General features: G+C 54.4%; 5 protein-coding genes across 5 annotated transcripts; 3 read left to right on the top strand and 2 right to left on the bottom strand.

Annotated features, from left to right (window-relative positions):
* Window positions 1–2,788: 2,788 nt before the first annotated feature.
* CTHT_0042010 (uncharacterized protein) lies at window positions 2,789–5,578 on the top strand (the record flags this gene model as incomplete). Its single annotated transcript, XM_006694541.1, has 1 exon — window positions 2,789–5,578. The coding sequence occupies one exon, from the start codon at window positions 2,789–2,791 to the stop codon at window positions 5,576–5,578; it is 2,790 nt and encodes a 929-aa protein (XP_006694604.1).
* A 597-nt stretch (window positions 5,579–6,175) lies between these two features.
* CTHT_0042000 (uncharacterized protein) lies at window positions 6,176–7,411 on the bottom strand (the record flags this gene model as incomplete). The annotated part of the gene is made up of 2 exons (XM_006694540.1): window positions 6,176–6,392; window positions 6,474–7,411. The coding sequence occupies 2 exons, from the start codon at window positions 7,409–7,411 to the stop codon at window positions 6,176–6,178; spliced, it is 1,155 nt and encodes a 384-aa protein (XP_006694603.1).
* Window positions 7,412–10,128: 2,717 nt separating this feature from the next.
* CTHT_0041990 (GTP cyclohydrolase-2-like protein) lies at window positions 10,129–11,459 on the top strand (the record flags this gene model as incomplete). The annotated part of the gene is made up of 2 exons (XM_006694539.1): window positions 10,129–11,334; window positions 11,412–11,459. The coding sequence occupies 2 exons, from the start codon at window positions 10,129–10,131 to the stop codon at window positions 11,457–11,459; spliced, it is 1,254 nt and encodes a 417-aa protein (XP_006694602.1).
* An 876-nt stretch (window positions 11,460–12,335) lies between these two features.
* CTHT_0041980 (uncharacterized protein) lies at window positions 12,336–17,878 on the top strand (the record flags this gene model as incomplete). Its single annotated transcript, XM_006694538.1, has 2 exons — window positions 12,336–12,592; window positions 12,727–17,878. The coding sequence occupies 2 exons, from the start codon at window positions 12,336–12,338 to the stop codon at window positions 17,876–17,878; spliced, it is 5,409 nt and encodes a 1,802-aa protein (XP_006694601.1).
* Window positions 17,879–20,501: 2,623 nt separating this feature from the next.
* Window positions 20,502–22,480, bottom strand: CTHT_0041970 (40S ribosomal eS24 domain-containing protein; the record flags this gene model as incomplete). The annotated part of the gene is made up of 5 exons (XM_006694537.1): window positions 20,502–20,581; window positions 20,651–20,898; window positions 21,024–21,221; window positions 21,547–22,175; window positions 22,241–22,480. The coding sequence occupies 5 exons, from the start codon at window positions 22,478–22,480 to the stop codon at window positions 20,502–20,504; spliced, it is 1,395 nt and encodes a 464-aa protein (XP_006694600.1).
* Window positions 22,481–23,620: the final 1,140 nt, after the last annotated feature.

The raw sequence follows: 23,620 nt of genomic DNA, 5'->3' as shown, positions 1-23,620 counted from the left end.
TGAGGATGTCCAGCTGAGCCGAATGAACAATCCGCAACGCCTACTGCTACTTGTTAGTCATAGACTCGGTGGACTCTTGATCAAGCAAGCGCTTATCAATGCGTGTATGGCCATATTGATATTGCAGAAGAATTCCTTGCCACAGGCAAAATGGACGACTTATCCTTCTTATCGCTGCTATCTCAGTGGGGAATGAGGATATGGTATACTTCTTGCTAGCCAAGAAGAAAAGATGCTGATATCAATGCAAAGACATGCAATGGCTGGACAGTCTTATCATAAGCCATATATTTTCCAGGAGCACAAGAAATGTCGAGTACTGTCCCGAAAACTGAGCATCGTAACTTGAGTTTTTTAGGAGGTATACACTATATTGAGCATCAAACCTCAAGATATTACAATTAATATCTTCCAGATACGCCATACTCTAACCTGTGTCGATCCTAATGCAATGTTTCGACTGCGAATCAACCGTGCATTGTCGACACTACGCTGCTTATGATAATAACAGGGTATGCGCAAGCAGAAATTCTGAAAATCCTTTTAGACTCAGGTCAAGTCAACTCTAACGTTAGAGCCAAGTATGGGCACAACTGGGGTTACATTTTGTATTTTAACCTGCTGAAAGTACAAATGTGGTAACCAGAGTCCGGGTATCATTGACAATAGAGGGCATCGATATAAACATTCTGTGTGACGAGGTAAATTTTCCATTCTTGCACAATGGATAACCGGTAATAGCGACGCTGGTCCTAGAATTGCTTGAACCTAGGAAACGGAGTGAGATATAGGAAAAAGACCTCGCCCAGATTATCAATCGTTTTGTCTCTAACAAGGGGGAGGTAACTGCTGCCCACATTTGTGAGAAAAATACTGGTCTTACGTTTGCAACTCTTCGAAGGATATTGTAGTTAAGATAATTTTTACCGCTGGGTAACATATCCCTATGACGATGGTCCCGATACCTCTACTTGTGCCGAGGTCTAGCACGCTTTTGGCATTCGGATTGATGCTGCCAGAAAAGAGTTTACCGTGCAGAGACTTTGGGGTCTGAGGTGTGTCGTTTCGGGTTATTGTTCGAGATTTGGAAGCAACTTTGGGAGACAAGGAGCGTGTAAGGCTTCCAGTTGATCGAGTGTCAATTGTCGAGGCAGAGACTGGAGAAATGGATCAAAAGAGCCCGGTTAGCGCTTCTGACGTACGATTTTATCTTTCCAACACCTGTCCTTGTTATGGTCAAAACGAGGCCAGCCTAGTCAGCTCGCTCCAGTCGCTGTCTCGGCATCCTTTTGAAGGTGTTTAAATCCACTCATTTATTGCATTGCACCACTAGAGACTGTACATACAGTCGTACTGTATAGGAGATCGACGGAGATATGTTTGTTTTGTACCTTCATCACCTGCATGTCAGGGGAGAGAACCAGAAAGTCGCGAAGTTTAAGACCAGCAACCGAAGTATTCAAGCGTTATATGTCTTTCTATTATGCTGTTGAATTTCATGCTGCGTGGTGAAGATACCCGATCACGCATGGTTTCTGAACCGCAGCAGAGGCTTGCGTGCAAGCTGCGTACTTCATAAATGGCGTCACGACAAGAAACCAGAGTGACCCGACCGAGAGTTGCAGACCAGATCGGCCATCAACATTGTTACCTCCCTATCTTCGGTTGTTGCCTACTCCAACCCTACCCCTGACCATGAGCGCAATATTTACTTTCCTCCCATCCCCCAGGCAACGCCCCTTTCCGACGACATCAATGACGGTAATGGCTCGAAGCCTCGTATCTTCATTCTGACCACTCCAAGCAGTTGTAATTTTCTTGTTTGTTTGTTTGTTTATTTGCTTTGCCCTCGCCACAGAGCCTTATACCCCTCATATTCAAGTCAAGGTCAACCAGTCGCCGACGCCAAGACGTTGCACCGCGCAAGATCGGGCAAATTCTTCCTCTCTTTCAATGGTCCACTCGTTCAATCAAGAAGCACTACTTACTGCCGCTAACGGCTCTGGGTCTAGCCTTGCTGAGCAGCAAGCCTCTACATCAGCGACTGACCAATGCAGCTGGAGAGTGCCCGAGAGCGGGGACGGCCAACGGACGCGTCGTGCATCCTGCACCTGCGATTGAATGATTGATTGACACGACCGGATTGGATTACTGTACCTGATCAGTAGTCGAGAGTGGGTAGTCGAGAGTGGGTTTTCAAGGGCCAATGAAGTCAGGTTATCTTCGCTGCGGTAAATAATAATAAACGTTGTGTGTTTACAACAATTGGGCTGCAGCCAGGCCGTTAGGTCCGTTAGGTTAGCCGGGAATCGACTCGAGATACCCCCCGCTCGCGCTCTCACGCGAGTTTATGCTCTCATGCTTTCGTGCTTGATGATGGGCTACGTACCTACTGGGATGGTGTAAGCGAGGCTGGACTTCGCTAGGCTCTGAAAGGCAGCAAGCAGCAAAGCGGTCAGTTGGGCCTCAGGAATTGAACGAAAACAAGACTGCAGCAGGCGGGCAGGCAGGCAGAAAGCGAACACTGGTCGATTGAAGTGATAATCGATTGGACCATCTCGACACGTCACTCGTCACCGGTCACTTGCGCTTGCATTGGGCTCTGGCTAGGCTAGCGCCAGCTTTGCTTTAAAAAACATAACCCCCTGCCCCGGTCCCATCTTTTCCACTCCTCCCCCTCTCTTCCTCTTCCCCAGCCCAACTTTCCCCAATAATACGCCATACTTGTTAACCATTCAGCTCACAATCGTGAGCATTATCTTCATAAAGGGAAAAAAAAAAAAATATAATGCCCCCAACCTACGCAGATTGGCCCTACGGCCCTCCCCCACCCCCAGGGATGGGCATGCCCGGCGCCATGCCCATCGGGCAGCAAGCCCCTCCCCCGCCTCCTCCTCCTCCCCCCATAGGCCGCCCCTCCACAAGCCACTCGCATCGCTCGCATCGCCACCGCGCACAGTCTATGTCGGCTGCTCAGGCTGCTAATCCCTCTGCTGCTGCGGCGGGCGGGATGGGGATGTCCGGGAATGTGGCCAATACCGGGATGCCGTATATCCGGGAGCCGGAGGACTTGTTGAGGGTGAGAGAGAGGGGGTATGGGACTGCTCCGGCTCCGCCGCCGACGGGGGCGAATGGGTATGGATACTCCGGCTTTGCGGGGTATTATCGGGATGATCGGTATGGGAGGGAGAGGGAGAGGGAGAAGGATCGTGAAATGAGGGAGAGGGAGCGGGATCGCGAGCTGAGGGAGCGCGAAAGGGAAAGAGACAGGGACAGAGACAGAGAGAGCACACGAGACCGAGAGAGAGAGAGAGACCGCGACCGCGACTTTGACCCAGCCTACGACCACGCCATCGCCTACTACCGCCCGCCTGCGCCCCTGCCGGGCCCCGTCTCCCGCCGGGCCTCAGTCGCAGGCACCCACAACAGCAGCGCTACTATTCCCGTGTCGCCAACCAACGCTCTCGAACGGCATCGTGGCGCTGGAGTCAACGGCGCCCTCTGGAATGTCACGTCTGCAGCCACAACCGAGCCACATATTGTCGCTGATCTACTTGACGATGTGGGTCAGGATAGGGCAGTGAATGTTTATTTCAACTACGGGCCGGTGCATATCCATCGCGGAGCGGGGATTCCACCGCCGCCAGGCCAGGAGCTAGGGCTTGTGGTGGGGAGGAGGGAGGTCCCGTTGTATAGGGACAGGTCCCGCGAACGGGACAGGGACGAGTCCGATCGGGATAGGCGTAGTAGGAGTCGCGCCGTCATGGCGGGTGCTGCGGCAGGGAGAAGACGCGCGCATTCTGTTTCGCATATACATTCGGGAAGAGCAGTGCACACCATCATGGCACTGCCCTCCCGCGGCGACGGACGAGCAAGCGCAGCAGAGAGGGATGTCTCGCCGAGCAGCACGGCACGCGTGACCATGGATTTTGAGAGCGATCCAGACGGGGAAGGTAGCGAGACCGACTCACCTGGTCCGCCGGGCGGGGTGAGGGTTGCGCGCGCGAGGGCTAGAGAGAAGGATCGGGAAAGGGAAAGGGACAGAGACAGAGACAGAGCAAAGCCCCGATCGAGGGAGAGGACGTCTGCTAAGGCACGGGAAAGGGAGAGGGAGAGGCTCAAGGCGCGGGCTGCTGGAGCCGTCGCTAAGGAGCGTGAACGCGGCGGCGGGAATATCACGCCGGAGTCGTCTTCCGGGTCAGAAAGTGAGAGTGAGGGTGCGGGGAGTGATGAATCCGACTATCTGCCGCCGCCAAAGGGGGTCAGGGAGGCGATGGAGAGGGAGAAGGCAAGGAAGAGACAGGCAGCTAGGTATCGCGATCGTGAAGCTAGCGAGGAGAGGGCGCTTGATAAGGAGTGGTCGAGGGAGAGGCTTCGGGCGAGAAGTGTTTCGCGGCCAGGGGTGAGGGGGGAGTCGAGGGAAAGGGAGAGGTCGAGAGAGAGGACGAGGGAGTTGGAGAGGGAAAGGGAGAGGTCACGGTCGAGGGTTAGGCCGGAAGCGCGCGAGAGAGACCGGGAGAGGGAGAGGGAGAGGGATAGGGATAGGGGTAGGGATCTCCGTGAAAGAGACCGTGATGTTCCCCGCCCTGCCACGGCTACAGGAATCCCGCACGACCGCGACCGCGACCCTCTCTACGATCAATGCGACGGCTGCGGCATCCTCTCTGAGCTTGTAGACGGACTGTGCTCTGAATGCGAGTATTATGCCTTCAGCCCTCGCGAACGCGAACGCGATCGTGACCGCGAAGCCCCCCTTCGCCGATCCCGCTCCTACCGCGACCTCGAGCGCGACGACAAGGCAGCTCGAGAGCGTCTCCGTTCGCGGTCGAGGGGTCCCCCGGTCGATCGCGATCGCGACAGGGAGAAAGACATCCGCCGCGCCGTCACTACCGGCCCTGGCTCCGGCCCTTACGCTCCTCCTCCCCCAGGTCCGGGAATGGGATACGCCTATGGCTACGCCTACCCCAGCGGCAGTCTTCGCCACGTCTCATTCACCCCGCGCTCAGGCCGAACCGCCCAACCCCCTGACCCTGGGTCAATCCCATCGCCGACTTCGGGCCGCGCACCCCGCGGTGATCGCGACCGTGATCGTGAGCCCCTCTCACCACGGGACAGACCTCTGACTAGGGACAGACCGATCCCGATCCAGCATTCGACGGAGGAGTATGACACGGAAGGGTATAGTCTAGACGGCTCGCGCAACGCGTACGACCGCGACCGTGAGTACCTCACCCGCGGCCGGGCCCCTGCTAGAGAAAGGGAAACTCGTCTCCTGCGGGAGCGGTCTAAGTCCCGTGCACGATCGCGCAGTCGGCCCGCCGGGGAGAGAGCCAGGGAAGGGGAGTTGGATGCTCCGCGGCAGGAGGTGACGATGACGCCCGAGGAGGAGGAGGAGAGTGTGGAAGGGGAGGTGAGGGGGTATGGGTATTATGATGTGATGGAGGGGCGGGTGCCGGGGAGTAGGAGGTGGTCTGAGTACTATAATTATGGGACGGGGAGTACGGGGAGACAGAGGTGGGCGTATGGAGGGTATGCCACTGGTGGTGGCGGGTATGGGTATGATTGGGAAGGTTGGTGAGGATGATGAAGGATAAGGAGAAAGGTGGTTGGGTGGGTTCGAGGGAGGGGAGAGGGGGGGGGGGCGGGGAAGAGGTAGGTGTTTGTTGTGATCATGCATGTTTCTTTGTTGAAGAGGAGGAAAGTCAAGTGAGCAGCACATTGGCGGCATTTTTGTTGTTGAATCTTCGAGTGTGTTTGCTTAGCTCTTGTCTTTTTGTCAGTCTTGTTTATGGCCCTTGATGACATGATCCGATATGATGATGATCACGACTTGCATCTATATAGATTGTTATGACTATGATAATGAGATGCATATAGAGCAGAGTAAGGGAATGAAATGTGTGTGTGTGTGTGTGTGTGTTGTTTACTGTTGACATGTTTACAAGTTTCTATCGTTCTGTATGCCGTTCTGTTGACACATTAGGGACGACTTCTGTAAGGGAAAGTCAGGAACCAGAGGTCAGCGTTCTATATGCTGCAAAATGTTACCACTGACATGTCGACCTTAGCCAAGCACAATGTATATATACCCCAATATATATGTACAACGAAGCGAATCTATACACAAAACCCCCTCGCTACTCATTTACTCATTCCCATCCTTCATCTCCTCCACTCAAAACAGCTTGAACACCGACGGATCGGCGTTCTTGACCAGCATCTGCGCATACTCGTCAAACCACTCGCCTGCGCGAGGCGCCCCAGCCATGCCGCACTGCCCGTCGCTCTCGCCGCCCGGCTTGACCCAGACAATCGCATCAACATGCGTGTTGTTGGTCTTAGTCGTAGGCGCCATGCCGAAGCCTGCGGGCTCAACGTTGCACCACTCGCCCCTGTTGTCATCATCATTAGCCTCTTTTTCTTTGCGAGTTTAAAAGGGAAGGGGGGAGGGAAAGAAAATTAGGGAAACTCACCATTCCTTACGAGCCCCGGGGAGGTGAACTCTGCCCTGATCGACAATAAACCGGCTTGGCAAGCCCTCCTCCTCCAAAAACGGCGCCAGCGAGCTCACGTAGTGACTCTCATCCCACGAGTTGCTCCACTCGGTATAGTTCTCCCTGACCTTCGCATGGAACGGGTTGTAGTTCGACACATTCGTGACGAAACCCCGAATCTTATTCCCGCCCTTTTCCCCGGCCAGCTTAACAACCTTGGCAAACTCCTTCGCCGCCAAGGGAAGGTTAGGATCCCAGCCAAGCCAACCGCCGTGCGCAGCGTCAATGTACAGATGCACGTGGTCGTACTGCAGGGCGTTGATGGCGTGCGCGATGCCCTCACGGTACACGTCGGCTGCGTTGGCGCAGAACTCGATGCCCATATTGGTGACCAGGTTAGCCAGCGAATCCGGTTCCAGCACGACGGCAAAAGTCAAGTCCTTCGCGGCGGCCACCTTTTCAGCAAACGGCTTGACAAACTCCTCCTTGTAGATCTCCAGCCCATTCTGTGCGCTCGAGAGCTCGCCCGCGCTCTCCCCCGCGCTGCAGTCCCGGTCGGGAAGGTTATACAGCACCAGGCCCACAATCTGCTTCTTGCCCGTCAGCTTCTGGGCCTTGCGGGCCGCGGCGATGGCGTCGTCGATGTTGACCAGCTCAGAGCGGCGCGACACCCAGACGAAGGTGGACATGGTGGCCTGGATCTTGGGGACCTTCAGGGCGTTGAGAATGTCTCCTTTCTTGAGGAGGTTCCAGAAGGTCTGATCGAGCTTGGCGGCCCATTTTGGGTTGACAAACTGCGTCTTGCCTTCGAAGGGGTTCGTGGACTTGGTGGTGCTAGGCTTGGGCGTGAAGGATGGCGCGGCCGCGACGAGGGAGCCCGTGGAGAGGGCGGTTAGGAGGAGCGTTGAGGGACGCATGTTGTTGTTGTTGGCTGCTTGGGGCTTGGAGTTGGACTGAGAATGAAAGAGTGAAGAGGGAATGTCGTAGAGACGATGGATGCCAGAGGTGAGGTATCCAGAGGCGAGCCTGCTGAGAGAATCGACATCAAGGGATTCCTTCAACTCTTTTTATATCCAACTCTCATCCCGTCACAACTCTCATCACGGACGGAACCCTCCGTTCCCGATCCATATATGTACCCTTTTTGCCTTTCCATCATCCGGCCCGGCATATCATCGCGGACCCATCACATCCAAATCCCAACGTGGGGAAGATGGAGGAACCGCTCTCTGGCCGCCTCGATGGGAAATTGGCCCAACATGCCCGCCAACTGTCACCTCCACGATAGTCAACGGAACCATAGCAACACCGCCGACGTTGCACGGAGCCTCTGCCCAAACAGGACTGGCCAAGATTTTCGGTCGCGTCACACGTGCGGCTCCGGATGTGTGAGCCGAAGATCCGCGTGGGGTCTCCACATTCTACTTGTAAGGACAGTCCTGCCGGGCCGGAGCTTGCGGGAGCGAGGGACCATTCCCGAACACGTTTGATGTTAGGGTCATCTAGGATGGTGATGGGGATAGAGTGTGGCGCTGGGCTGGGGAACTGATGAAAGGTAGTTCCATGCTTTGTTCCATGGAAGATGGGTCAGGCCGGGACGGGTGAATACCCAAGGTAGGCACCCTGCTCTATGTAAAGCATCGAGATTGCATCATCGAGTGGGGGATATTTGAGAGCGTTGCAGTTCCAACGTTGAGAACTCGACGACGTTGCAGTGTTCTTGATCCATTCCCTCGATGCTGTTAGCCAAGGTAGCACAGTCTACAAGTACATACCGAATTTCGTGAACATCCGATCGCCTCAGCCTCGATTGGGCCCCTTCGGGAGGGGGGAAGGGTTTGACACCGGACAGGGGCGCGGCCATTCAAATGCATGAAGGTCGCTAGGCTAGCGGGCGGGTTGGATAAATTGCGTGTTTCCTGGTCAATGCATATATTCTGCGCATATTTCTAGAAGAATGAGGGAGGCAGCTGAGAGCCTATATTTGGATTCCTGCATCGATTTTAGGGATTTGATGCGGGATGTAGTGTAGTGAGTGCTCAACGTCTATATTGACGATAAGGTTGGCGATGGGCTTATGGAGTTCGATTTTTCTTTGTAAAGGGGGAGGAGCCCGTTTTTTACGCGATTGCTAGGTGTAAGTTACGCAGAAGGGGGCGGCGGCGGTGGTAACTCATACGGCCTATGTCGCCGACAATTGTCAGGGCCTGAGCTTGACTCCAGGCCTAACTTTTCTCTGACTTGACTTCAGAAGCTCTCTCAATGATATTGTCCCTGTGACTACGTTTTTGAACGCTCTTAGCAAGAGACATAATATACAGAGCAAAGCTCAACACAAAATCGAGGGGTGATTGCCTCTGTGACTTACCGTAAAACCTTCTCGAATGCGAATACTGCTAATCGTAAATTATTGTACCATTACACACCAGAACGCACCCACAGAACCTTCCTCGGCACGCATGGAATTGATGGAAGCCCAATCGAAGGCAAAAGCACGGACCACCCCATCTCACTTTTCAATCCCTTCGCTGTGCGTAATATGGAGTAAAAAAAGTCGTCATGAATCATAAAATCATAACAGCCACCACCGTCGCAACTCGGCGAGCTTCAACAACTTAAAACACTCGTCATCACCAATTCCACACTGATAGGGTTAGAGCCGATACCGCTGGGGCAAATTAGGGTCCGCATGATGGTTGGCATCCGAATCAAAGGTGGGGTTCGGGTCAGGGTTAGGGGTTAGGGCGCCTGAACATTCGTGGTCTTGCTTCCCCCGGTCTACGTAACTTACCTGTTTCACTCCGTATCGGTGTAATCTATCTGCACGTGTGGTCCCACCTAGCTGATTTCTCATTCTGATTTGTCAGACACTACACTCCGTGGAGCCTTCTCGAGATGTGGAGAAGCACGAGTCTCTGCCTCGGCCGCGGCGCCCCAACCGCGAGGAAGAGGAGGGGGGGAGGGGGGGCGAAGGCGGGGACGGTGGGGCGCCCCAGGAGAGGTGGGCTTCGAGAGCGCTGTGCGACTGAGACGAGACCGCGGCAGTGAGCACGGGATGTTTTGAGTCTCGGGTTGTCCAATTGGTGATTGCTTACAGAAGTGTGCCACCAAAACGTTGACACAATCAGAAGGAGAGCTGGAGAGGGACCTGACTAAAGAGGTGAAAAGGTTGTTTGCTTACGTACATGCTTCGGGACGGCCGATTGACACTTCATGAGAGCGCTGCTGCTGACGAGAATAAGTTGCCTTCATTAGGTTAGATCTCGAGTCTGCAGTCTCACTGTTTCTTCCAGTCACTCTCGGCAGTCAAGTTCCAGAAACACCGACCTAAGCCGACCCCTCCATCTCCATCTCCATCTCCATCTCCATTTCATCCCCCGTTTCGCTCGCTCACTGGTTTCGCTGTCGCCATCTTGAGTCAATTGTCTTGTCTTTGACCGCGCTCTCTACAATCAACCAATCAATCAACTAATCATTGCGACCTTGCGATTAACGTTCCGATCGCTGCCGTTATCCAACCCGATCGATCGATCGCTCCCTGCGCCGCATTGCAGCACGTGTCGGTGTCACAGCCATCCCTGCACCGTACCCGCGCAGCCAGCCACGCCGCCGCCGCAGCAGCAGCCCCAACGCCATGCCGGCCTCTACCACCGACTCGGAGCCGATCCAGGCTTCGGGGTCGACGACCCTACCATCGTTTTATTCTCCTCGTCGCACGGCTGTTGAGGAGCAGGGAGATGTGAAGGACGCCGATTTCTCTGTGCTGACCGCCAGCACGAACGGGACCTTGGCCCCAGCCAACGGCGACAACACGCAGGATGGCTCATCATCATCATCATCATCATCATCATCATCATCATCGTCATCAGCATCAGCATCGGCATCAGCATCATCAGCGTCGAGTTCAGCAGAGCAACTGACACAACCCCCTCCCTCCCTCATCTCCCCTCAATTCACACCCCCTTCAACACCGGGTACATCGACCCCCCTCCCAATCTCAGTCCCCAGAGGCGTCCCCGTCGACAGTTCTCTCCCTGACAACACCGGCGGCTGCGGCTCGTCACACCCCCGCCTGCTCGACCCCCTGCCGGAAGTCGAATGCGTCGTCCGCGCACGCATCCCAACCACCACAGGCGCAGAAATGTTCCTTCATCTTTATACGAATAATGTGGATAACAAGGAGCATCTCGCCATCGTCTTCGGGCATAATATTCGCAGTAAGAGTTTGGATGCACCACGGCCGGGCGAGACAGAGATGGATCGGCTGATTCGGGGTGCGTATACGGGACGGTTGTATCCGGGTCGGACGACGAGCGGATTGGGTCCCGGGGAGGAGAGCACACAAAAGGAGGATGGACCGAAAGAGGAGTACGGACCCCCGCTGGTGAGGATACATTCTGAGTGCTACACCGGCGAAACCGTCTGGTCTGCACGCTGCGACTGCGGCGAGCAGCTCGACGAGGCCGCGCGTCTCATGTCTCACCCAGACAACAAAGCCGGTGGGATCATCATCTACCTGCGGCAAGAAGGCCGCGGGATTGGGCTGGGCGAGAAGCTCAAGGCGTATAATTTGCAGGATTTGGGCAATGACACTGTCGAGGCGAACCTCTTGCTCAGACACCCCGCCGACGCGAGGAGCTATGGGCTGGCGACTGCCATGTTGCTGGACCTGGGGCAGAAGGAGATCCGGTTGTTGACGAATAACCCAGATAAGATTCGCGCTGTGGAGGGGCCAAATCGGGAGATTGTGGTCAGGGAGAGGGTGCCCATGATTCCGTTGAGTTGGAAAGGGAAGGGAGGGTTTAGGGCACCGGAGGTGGAGGGGTATTTGAAGACTAAGGTAAGTACCTTTTACCTTTTTTTTTTTTTTTACGTTGTTTGATGGGTTGGCGCGCTGACAGAAAAAAAAAAAAACAGATCGAGAAGATGGGCCACATGTTAGACCTGGGCAGCTTGCCGCGTTAAAACATGGCGTTTTAACCGGCGTTGTGTTTTCGCATGTCATTCATTCTCCAAGTCACCTTTACATACTGGATATAAAGATTAGATACAGCGATAACGATACCTGAGGCTACACGTGTTGATAGATCTCACTTGATAATCCCGGCATTTCAAAAAGGGGCTTTTGTATGCCACTGTATTATTTGCATTGAATTTAGAAGCAGTCCTAGTCTTTGTTTTAGCACGGTGGTGATGGTGTTGGCCATGGTTGATGATGAGTGACGATTGCTTGGAGGAACAAAATACAGTAATCCATTAGTCGAGGTCAGGGCTTTTTGCTTGACTTGACAAATATATTCAATCCTCAAGTTTTATTTTCAATGACACGTACCATTGTAGATACTCAAGACAGACCATCCCAGCTCTGTATCACAACCTCTCGTCCATTGCCCTTCCGACAACACGAAACAAACCTCGACCCTGCCGCGGCTTTCGTCACCCTGCATTCGCAGACCTTGGGGTCGTGTCACCCGTCTTCATCCAAGTGGGACAACCCCACATCTTATCGATAACCTCAACGCGGAACAGCATCAGTGGTCCCCAAAAAGCTCACAGCGCGTCAGTTGACGAGGCGCGACGTGCGGGCATCGCAGGGCTTCATTCTCTCATTTCTTTCTTTGAGGGCGGCCGCGATTCTTTCTGCCTTTTGGCACAAAATCGATTTTTTTTCTCAAACATCTTCCATCCTATCGCACACAAGATTTCCATCGGCCTAACTACCTGCATTACCTACCACAAACACTACGACTATCCAATTCTATACCTTCCATTAAGCACCTTTTTCATCGACCGACCCACCTTTTCCCTCAATTCTTTGAGGCCGACGAGCCCAGAGGAAGGATGACCCCCAACACCCTCCGCCTGCGCCTCGTCGTTCGCCGTCATGCCCTTCCCGATGTGCGCATCGTCTTCCCCGTACGCCTGGACAACGATCCCACGATCGCAAACCTCCTAGAGCAGGTCAACGACGTCATCCCCCTCGAGAGCTATGAGAGTAGTTGGGGATTAGAGGATTATGCTGTTGAGCTGGAGAATGGCTTTGAGCTACTGCATTTTCAGAGCGTGGGAGAGGTGCTGAAGGAAGATGAAGAGGTTTTGTACGTTACTCTCCAAAATCTCATCTCTCTCTCCTCCCCCTCCCCCCCTTCTCCTCCTTTTTTTTTTCCTTCATTATGTTCGCTATTCGAGAAAGTCGGTTGACTAAATCAGAAACTAATCGAATTGACTGTAGCATCCGTCCCCTCGATACGAACGACTACCGCAAGCGCCGACTGGCGGGCCGCCACCAGATATCTGCGCAAGGCCGACGGCTGTACGACGGCGTCGCCTTCGGTCGTCCGCGTTTGAAGACCTCGCGTGATAGACCCCCCGTTGAGATCCCCCCGCTGAAGCGGCGCAGGATTTCGTATGATCCGGAGGAGGATCAAGATGATCAGTATGACGATTATGACTACGATAATGGCTACCAAGACGAGGGACAAGAGCAAGATGAGCAGGGGCAGCCGAGGCTGTTGCTCACCGAGCGTGGCGAGGGACATCGCAAGAAGAGGGTCCGTGTTCGCTCGCCAACCCCAGAAGAGGAGGACGAGCAGGATCGGGAATATGATGGTAGCTCGGAACACGAGGAGCATTACTCGGATGAAGACAATGACTCGCATTATAGTGAGAGCGAGGGCTGCTACCACTCCGGGCGGGACGATGCCTCGATCCAGTCTGAGCTCGAAGACGAGCTGCGCGGCCTGCGCGCTGACCAGGGCGAACCCTCACCTCGCTTGCCTTCTCGCTCTTCCTCGCACTCCCGCTTTCATTCCTCCTCACAGCACGAGGACCAGGACGAAGACCTGGACAAAGACGAGCCCCACGAATCCCCCACCGAATCCGACCTGAACTACTCCCTCTCCAACATAATCCACCTGTTGCGTAAGACCTTCCCTGGTGCTACCTTCGAGACGTGTAAAAAAGCGCTTCGAGACAGCGACGGGGATCTGAGGGAGACATACGACCGGCTGCAAGAGAAATACAAGCCCAAGATATCGCGGCGGGGACTGCTCATGTTGGATGAGATAAAGGGGTGGAGCACACGGCATGTTAGTTTGAAGGGGAGAGTGGGAAACGTGAAGAAGATTCATTCGAAGGAAGAAGAGGATGCCCAACGGGAGGAGAGTGAGGGGGATGAACACCAGCAACAGCAGCGGAAGAAGAAGATACTGCGTAAGATAAAGAAGAAGAAGGGAAAGAAGGCACAGAAGGAGGCTGAAGATGCTGCCCCAGAGAACGAAGAGAGTGATGTTGAGTCTGTTTCCTCCTTCATTAAGCACTTTGACAAGCATGGCTTTCCAAGCGGGTCGGTCCTGGAGGGGACGGCGGCCGCACAGATGGTTGAGCAGATGAGGAAGGAGGGGAAAGAGGTTAAGATGCCGGTGCATATGCGGTTTGATGAGGATCTCTCCGACGAGTCTGCTGCCAGCGAGAAGAGTGATGACGGCACGAGTGAGAGCCACAGAGACAGTGAGGATAGTGGGCCGGAGGAGCAGTCGTCTAAGAGGTTTGTTGAGGGTCCTGGGACTGAGGAGTCTGACAAGGAGTCTGTTTCGAGTAAGAGCCAGAGTGAGAGTGAGAATGAGAGTGAGAGTGAGAGTGAGAGCAGTAGCTCCAGCTCCAACGAGTCAAGCGATAGCGATCTCAGCAGCGATGGGGACAACCACAGCGACAGCTCGGACAGCGAGAGCAGTAGCTCCAGCGATAAGTCCAGCAAGAGTAGCAAGTCTAGCAAGAGTGATAACTCCGAGTCTAGCGATCGCAGCTCGCACCGCGTCCGGTCTAGGTCTGCCTCCAGCAGCAGCAGCAGTAGTAGCAGCAGCAGCAGCTCTTCTGCCAGCGCCAAACCTAGCCTGTCAGGTCCTTCAAAGAGCAGCAGCCTTAACCTCTCCGGCAGCTCAAAGAGCGATAGCTCTAGCTCCAGCGAGAGTGATAGTGACAGTGACAAAAGCGTCCGGTCAAGCTCCTCAGAGAGTGTCAGCGCCGCGGATAGCGGCAGCTCAGTGTCATCTAGCAGCGAGAGTGACTCCGATTCCGATTCGTCGTCCAGCTCTTCATCTTCGTCCTCATCCGGTTCGTCAGAGTCAGAGTCTGAATCGGATTCCTCTTCCAGCTCGGACAGCAGCAGCGCCAGCGAGAAGGAGTCCAAGAAGAGCCATTCCAAGGCCACGTCTTCTCCTACGAAGGCTAGGGTATCCAAGTCGCCAGAGGAAGCTCGCGCTAGTACTCAGTCCAAATCTCAGGATCTGCCCGCTTCGGCGCCCTTCTCGCGAGATACAAATCAGGTTCCGCAAGGCCAACAAATGCCCGTACCCCCCGGGCATGGCAAGGCAGCGACCAGGAAGAGGAATGCCCGGCGGAGGACGCTTCTGCGTGCTAAGAAGGAGGAGGCTACCAGACGGGCTTTCGAGGGTCTCTCCGTGAGCGGAGAGGGCGACAACATGGAGGTTGAGGAGTACGGGAGCATTGAGGAGAGGAAGAGGGAGTTGTTGAAGAGCTTGCTTTCTTCAGAAGGACAGCTTGGCGCTCGCGAGCAGAGTGATGAGCAAGCTACCAAGCAGGATGGCAATTCCCAGGCGGCCAGCTCTCCCCCCCGGCCTCTTACCAAGTCTGATACCAAGCCGTCTAAGGAAGCTGCCCAGACGGAGCAGAAGGCCGACGACCCCGACGCCTGGCGCTCCAAAATCATCTACCGCGCCGTCGAGTGCGTGCAGGAAGGCGTCGAGCTTAGCGAGCCTCCCTTCCCGTTCAAGCAGCGCTGGGACCCGCAGCAGCAGTTCTGGGTTAGCAAGGATAAGTACGGCCAGAACGGGCGGGGGAAGCGCAAGCAGCAAGGGGGTTATGAAGATGAAGAGAGTTATGCGGGTGTTAAGCGGAGGAGATATACTCAAGAGGAGGAGGTTGAGGACTTTGAGGAGAAGAGGGGCGGGAAGCACCGCCATCCTGATGAGCTCGCGGCTGGGGAGGACGAGCTGAATTATGATGATGAGCCTCAAGAGGAGCTGAATTACGATGAGCCTGAGCAGGAGCGCAATTACGACTATCTCCCGAAGGCCACTTCCCAGGATGAATCCGAGGAAGAAGACCTCCCCTTCCCCCCTGCCGACCCCTCCGTCCTCCCACCCTTCAACCCCGACACTGCCATCCCTGGCATGATCCTCACCTGGAATCAGCTCATCCTCTCCAAGGCGACGAGTTGGCAACCTCAAATCTGCAGGCGCACGGGCAAGATTGTTGAGGTCCAGGGCGATGGGTTGCTGAAAGTGCGGCTCGCCAAGAGGGATCGGTGGGTGGATATGAATAAGAGGGAGTATGATCTGGAGGGGAATCGCGTGTGGGGGAGGTTTGAGGCGCCCGAGATGGATGAGGAAGACGAAGAAGAGATGGAGAGGGGGTTTAGGATGGTGAATGTGGTTGATATGATGGATGCTAGAGTGTTAAAAGGGGCGAAGGGGCAACCTCAGGGCAAATCTGAGGACAAGCAGAAGGTCGATGCTGAGAACGCCGAGACTGAAGAAGTTAAGAAAGGCGAGACTGACAAGACACAGGCTGAAATGACCAACGAAAACGAGGCCGAGCAGGCTCAAAAGCCCTGGGATCAGAAGCTCGACTTTGAGAAAGCTGATACCCCCAAAGCCGTCCCCTCCACCGCGACCGAAGGAGCCTCCAAAGAGGCCTCCTCCGCCAACTCACCTGATTCCAAACCCCAGGACGACACCCTCCCCGCTCAGCCTGCCTCCGCGGTAGTAGAGATCTCCGAAGATCGCCACCGCGATATCAGCCAACTCATCAGCGAAGCCGGCTTCCGCAAGGATCTGGACCCGTCCCTTCTGACAAAGAGCACGACTGTCACACTGGACTTGAGCAGTCCCTCGCGGCAGGCCGATAGCAGCGCACCTGTGTCTGCTGGCGCGGCTAATTCCGGGGCGTCGAGTCCCCGGAAAGGACTCGGCCCTCGAAAAGAGCTCAATCCTATTCTCAGGGAGAACAGTCCGCTGAAGAGCCCCCGCAAGGCGGCGTCGCAGGTGAATATTTGGCAGAGTTCGAATCTGAATGATGTGGACTCACAGCCGGTTATTCTAGAGTCGTTTAAGGCATTCTCGGATGCCGTTACTGAGCAAGAGCACCAGGACAAGGAGAGTGGGCATATGAGCTATCCGAAACTGGAGGTCCCGCCGTCGGATCCGGTTAATGTCCGCTCTACGAGGCAGGTCGTTGATCCGGATTTTAGTATTGAGCTCGGAGGCGAGCTTGGAGAGGAAACGGTTGTGGTGACTCTGCCGACACCCAAGAAGGCTAGTAAAAAAGAAGCCGAATTGAATGCAGATGTGCCCATGCCGACGAAGGAGATGAATAGGACAGCTGATGCTGCTAAGACGGCTACGGATGAGTCTCCCCTGTGTCTGAAGCAGGGGTGCAAGTCTAAGGGCAAGGGCAGCAAGCTGATTAGTGACGATGAAGAGCTGCTCAGCCCAAAGAAGGAGCGCAAGGTTAAGACCGCTCTTCGGCTCAGCGGTGTTGACGATATCGATCACGATCTGAGCCCTTCGCCCTGCAGCCCCCTTCCTGACGGCTCTTACTCCGACTCAAACCTGCCCATGCTTCCGATCAAGAGAGAAGGCGTCAAGACAAAGTCTTCCAAGAAGGACAAGAAACTTGACTCGGACAACGACGACGGCGACTCCTATGAAAAAGCAATGCGCCAACTTGAGTCCAGCTCTTTCATCTCCGATCCTATCTCTGACAACGACAATGACGAGTTCAAAGCCCGCGGCAAGCAGTCCCATCTGGTAAAGAAACTCACCAAGTCCATCGAGCGCCCTGCCACGAAGAAGTCCCAGCCTTCGACGCGCCTGCCGTCGCCTACCAAGCCCGTGGGCAACGCCCGCTCCGCTTCGATATCTTTTACCTCTACCGCGAAGAATTCCTCTGCAGTCGGGAGCCAGATATCCCGCGGCACATCCACACAGCCCCACTCCCAGCCCATCCCCGCCTCGCAGTTCGTCATTCCCGAAGGCTCGCAGGTCATTTCCCTTATCTCTTCCTCCCCCGAACCAGAGTTTGAACCGCTTGAGGAGCATTATGCGGAAGAGGATATCGATGATACGTGGGAGCCGGGACGGGACATTGTGGGGTCGGGGTGGGTAAGTAAACCTGCTACTAGTAAGAAGGGGACAGGGAGGGCGGTGCCGCCTTCGTCGAATTTTCCGTCTGCATCGGCGCCTGCTAAGAGGAATGCCGCGGTGTTATCGTCGTCCTCCTCCCAGCCCGTTGGGGGTACTTCTGCTTCTGCCAGAAAGGCGGGGACCGCGTCGTATAAGGGAAGTAAAAAGGTTGGGAAGTAGGACTCTCAGTCTGAGACCTCCCAGACTCCTCAACGGCGACGGACCAGGTCCATGACGAGGGGCTCAAGGGGGCAGAGTGAGGAATTTTTGAGGTTGAACACTACCTCCTCTGGGGTGATTTGAGCAGAGAAGAAGAGCATGAGCGTACTGTGAAGGAAATCGGTCATACAGAAAACGAGGGTAAAATGTTTGTTTGTTGGCTTTGTGTATGCATACATGGTATATGGTCTTATGGCGTTTGGCCGGCTTGGGGGGGGGGGGGAGGGGAGGGGGAGAGGAGGGAGGGGAAAGGTGTGGATAGGGTAAATGAAACAACGATGGTCATGGTGATGGTCACAGCGATAGATGCCTATTAGATTAATTCATGAAGGCAGGATACCTACCTATTCCACTCACTCGGTCAGGATTCGGGAGGCCTGTCTGTCTCTGTTTTATCCATTCAACACTTCGGTCGAGTGCATGTGAGATTACTTTCCGGTCAGGTCGATAACCACTGGCGGATGGCTCTACTCACTCTGCTCTGCTGGAGGGTTGCTGAGTTGAAGGATTAGCTGCTACCAACTGTCCAGCTTAGCTGGGCGAGTACCCTATATCATGTCGGATTACTCGTCTTCTGGTGTATAATATTTAGCTTAGCCTACTTATTTGCCAGGAGGCCACTGGCTTGCTGGCGCTTATGGATCATAATGTGGGGTTCATGTAAACTGTTGAGTCCTTCGTAATCTGTGAGACATGTCCGGATATTGAGATGGCCAAACCAGCAGGGATACAATGTAGCAACATCCTGGGATGAGAAAGACTTCCTCATGTCCTTCCGATGTGCCATTGTCATAATCATCATAGCAATCTCATTGATCGGGCCAGACCGAAGTCAAACCACTCAACTTGCTAGGTAACAACCTCTGAACCTCCTACTCTTTGGAATGGCAGTCTTCCCTGCCACCAAATGCTGTAGTGCCACTCAGGCTCAGGTCCCAGATCAGCAGAGGAACTGTATCGGCCCATCCGTGGCCCTCATAACTATAACAGATAACTCTTTTTTTTCTACGAGTGCGGGCGCGAAATCAGGACATAACAGATTCTCCATTGCTTAACTACCTACATCTAGGTTGCTCTTATCAACGCTCGAGCAGTACAGTACGTAGCTATCTTTCCCCTGCGTGTCGATGGCTCTATGGTAGTGAGATCTGGGGGCAACAGCTACATATGTGGTGTGTTCCAACCGTGGGTCACATGTACCTACGCATAAAACACAACTTGAACTTTCATTAAGCGCCAAAGTCGTGGGACAACCTCCAGACATCATCATCATCATCATCATCATCATCATCATCATCCCACTTTTTTCTCCCTTGTCTTGACTTCATCTCCCCGAGTAGCACACCGGAAATCATAGGTAAGAACCCCTTGGTAAAATCGAGAATTACGGGGAATAGTTACGCATGGCCGATGATAACTAAATTGACGGTGGCATGTCGAGCTAGCCCTAACGGTCCACTTCAAGCCATTAACTCCCATGACTGGACATAACCAGCATCAATGGCTTGAAACAGAATCTAGCGGACTTCGTTCCTCCCAACAGAAAGTCCTGAAAGACTCCAACCCGAGGACAATGTGCTCACAATAAAAATAGCGCTAGGTCGGTGGAGTGGGAGAGCAAGAAAGAATCCAGATGATTGCTTATAAACAACCTAAGCCACGCATCCAGTAAACGTCTAGTACGAAGTAAGTTCCTACCGATAGTTTCAGGAACAGAAGCAGAATAAGTGTAAAGAGAACCGTTTTAGGACAGGTACCCCAGTGACTTGGGAGCCAGCCTGTCTTACTTCCGAGGGTGGGAGAGTCCAATCCCAGGGTTCTCCGATTAACAGCTATGCTGAGGATGTCGAGGTAGACAGGGATGAGATGTAGGTATTGACTGACTGACATCGAGGATGAGCTATACTGCTTAGCAACCAGCTTCTGCGGCGTGGTCCCCCTTCTGTCAAGTCGATGAACAGCCACGACAGCCAACAACATACAATTCGATGTGTGGGTTACTGCAGCTGGTACACTGAAGACACTTCCATCCACCAACCTTCAGCATGGATTGACTCTTGCTATCATCTGGTCATTGTCCATGAAGAGATCGACGACCGCACGATCACGACGCCTTACGCACGCACACACACACACACACACATACACACACCCCCCAAGATATCAACTGAAGCTACGCTTCAACAAGCAGCCTGCAATGACGTGTATTAAGCGGCGAGGCCAATTCGGCTGTGGGGCCTTCGGAGTACGCGCCCTCAGTGTCTCGCAGTCTGATAACCGATAACCCTGGCAAAACCGCACCGACGTATGTGAACCGGACCTGGTAACCGACGCCGTGTATTGAATGCTATGGTTTTGCCATTGCCATGACCATCGAAGCCCCGACCATCGCGCCTCCTCCGTTCATGATGAGAGAAATAACTTTTTGCGAGTTGCAGACAAGTATGGCGAAACGCAGTGCCAAACGCAACCAGCAGAAGAGTCCAGGGTAATGCACAAAGCCACAGCCGTTGAACCACCATCCCGCCCAAGTACCCGGTGTTGCAGACGACGCCAAAACAGGAGGGGAAGACGCGCCCGCCGCTCATTTCTCCTTCTTGGCCTTGGCGCCCTTGACCTTCGCCGTGCCGCGCAGGGTCTTGAGGCGGTTCTTGCGCTGCTTGCCTGTAGGCAGAAAACATGTCAGCCTATCCAAGCCCAGAAAAAAAAGCCGAGTCTTAAGAGTGAACGTACGCTGCTGTCTGCTCGCCTTCTCAACCTTGGCGGCCAGGCCAGCGCGCACCAGCCGGTAGCGCGGCTCAAACTTCTTCAAGGCCTCGGGCGAGTCGTAGATGAGGGCAAAGCCGGTGGTCTTGCCGCCACCGTACTGCGTGCGCAGGCCGAACACGCTGACCTGGTCCTTCTGGGCCTTGTACATGGTGGCCAGCTTCTCGCGGAGCTCATCCTTGGAGATGTTGGGGCGGCCAGGGTGGAGGATGTCACTGCGTCAGCCGTGTTAGCTGCGTTAGATGGAGGTCTCCTCAGCCAGATTCGACCATCGTCGGCTTCAACATGTCGGTCGGCATGGCGACAAGTCGGCGAAGAACGCAAACCGGGGGACACTCACACGACCATCTGCTTGCGGGAAAGCAGAGGGTTGCGGATGAACTTGCGCGTGCGCAACGTTACCGGGGAGTCGGTGTCGGCCATCTTCGCGGTTGGGGGTCGTCGATGTTGCGAGACTTCCACGATCTCGATACCGGGTGGTTTCGAAGTGGGATTTTCCTTTGCCTGGGGATTTTTGCTGCGCGCGGGCCGAGTGGGCCTGCAAAATTGTCCCGTGACTGGTTAGGTAATCAGGTCGAGCCCTAACTGTGGGGCTACCCTAACCCGCGCACAGCGCTCGGAATACCTATGTGGAGTCTAGGCGCGTGAAGGCCAATCGAGTGGAGCAACACGCGTCGCGTACTTGGCCTTTGCATATTCGTAGCACTGCACGAACCACACATCATCTCCTCAATTGACAGATATGGATAGGCGTCCCGTCCTTGTAAAACGGCCCTTTCTGCTCAGCTCTGGACGGCACGGGGAATGATTCCGGAGTTACTGAGAAACCCCGTCGCCCGCACGCAGCCAGGAAGGTCTCATACGTCTCCCTGTTCCTCTCGGTCGCAGCAATGATGATGGAGATGCCGGGATACAAGTCTACCAGCTCCTCTAGCGTCGCTATCAGCGCCGGAATGACGCTCACATCATAGGTGATGTCTGCGCCGAGGACAACATCTATCTTGCGTCCTCCGTTCCAGTGTTCTTCCTCGGTCCCCAGCAGAGCATGGCCCCATTTAAGCTCCATTGGCTGCACTTTGTCCGAGTCTTGAAGTCCGTTGACGAAGAGGTTGTCTGAGAGCTTCTCAACGACCTCCTCTGAACCGTCAGAGGCAATGACATGACTGGTCCCGAGATACTTAGCACAGAGAACAGCCAAGTATCCAGTGCCAGTGCCCAGCTCAAGCACACGTTTGTCCTTGACGAGTCCCGAGTTAACGGAGAGGAATTGTCCAAGATGCAGCGCCGCCTCCCAGGTCCTAAGGCCGGTCGTCCCAGACGCAGAAATGAGCGATCTTGACTCCAGCAGCGTGATGTGCGGCTTCTCCAGTCCTCCTTCCAGCAACGACAGATAGTATGTAACGTAGCACCTCTCCTGGGCAGCCTCTGCCTCACTCGGCAGCGGCTGCGCAACGAGCTCGGCCATGGCGTCCATCAGGTTATCCGAAATACCCTACGCGCGACTCTCACTGTCAACACCAGCCCAGAGCACAGATACCGGGCCGGGCTGGTTCTTACATGCGTTTCCCAATCCTCGATCGCAGATTCTATCCGGGAAGTGAGCTCCTTCAGGACGCGCAGCCGGTACCGCGCCGGAGGAAGGGGTGTCGGTGCGTTGGGCGCAAAGAGCTGCTGGTAGATGGTCTCCTGGACGGCCTCATCGCGGAGGAGCTCGCCGTCGGGGAAGTCCAAGGATTGCTCTAGCTGAAGGTACTGCCAGCAGAAGCGAGCTGTTTGGGGGTTACGTGATGCAACCATGGTCAGTTGGCAGGATCAAGCCCGTAGTCAGCAAGTCGGTCGTCCTGGAGTTGACGTTAAGGGTTCGTGGTGTTGACAGGCTGGGGCATCTCCAAGCCCAAAGTCCAGCGCCCACCGCCTGCCTCTTTTGGAAAGTGGACTGGGTGTTTATGCGGGGCATGGGCCCACCGAGCGGACTTTACGCTATCGACCCTTCGGATTCGTGAGCCTCGATCTTTCTTCTGCACCATCTTCACCATCCGCCATACTTCTGCGCCCGGCTCTACACAACTTTGGTTGGTCATTACTACACTTACTCCAGTACGTCCACTTTTGAGTCTAATGAGAGAGAATTTTCTCCCTCTATTACATGATAACCTTGATCGGTTTTGTTTCATCCGATCATGAACCGGGTTTATCAAAAGTTGAAAAGGGAAAAAGAATTATCGACGACATCCCCCAAAGAGAAACCCTGGAGAAAAAAAAAAAAAAGAACCTAAAAGTATCCAAAAATGATGAAACATGCAAACACACGCACACACGTGAGCTTCAGCTTTGCTGGGGTGTCCAAAATTCAAAGTCCCAGTCGGCAGCCTGGCCAAACTACAAAAAAAAAAAAAGAAAAAAAAAACGCAAAAACACACTTGTTACACTCATTGATGTATCTCAGACCCCTTTTTTTGCCGTCCGTTCCGATGCAATGTTTGTTGAGACAAGATGACTGATGTTGAATCGTCAGTGTCGTAGAGCTGTGAGCATGTGAGGGAGTTCAAGTCAGCTGAGGTTCTTGATGGTCGAGAGTCGATGAGCCGAAGGATGGGCTAACGAGTAATGACAGGAGGCTTCCCTAGCTGGTGTTACAACCAGGTTGGACTCGTCTTGAAGCTGAGGATTAGCCAAACATCAGCTGAACGTGGCAATCCGAGAGACATGCTTGATGACGATCTGATCAGTCCGATACTTGCTTGCCGAGATCCGATGCGCATACTGATCGAGAGAGGGCTGAGCTGCAGCTGCGTGGCATGCATGGAGTTGACGAAAAAGCCCGTCGGATCCGTCCAGATAGGACCTCTTCTCGACGTCGCGTGAACTCTCCGCGCTCACCAAGCAGGTCTCACTTCAGCCGATCCGAAAACCCCCCCTCTCTCTCTCTCGACGAAC

This window comes from Thermochaetoides thermophila, assembly GCF_000221225.1.
Source record: "Thermochaetoides thermophila DSM 1495 unplaced genomic scaffold scf7180000011818, whole genome shotgun sequence".
NCBI lineage: Eukaryota > Fungi > Ascomycota > Sordariomycetes > Sordariales > Chaetomiaceae > Thermochaetoides > Thermochaetoides thermophila.
The sequence above is the reverse complement of the archived record's forward strand: the minus strand, read 5'-3'. Positions and strand labels throughout refer to the sequence as shown.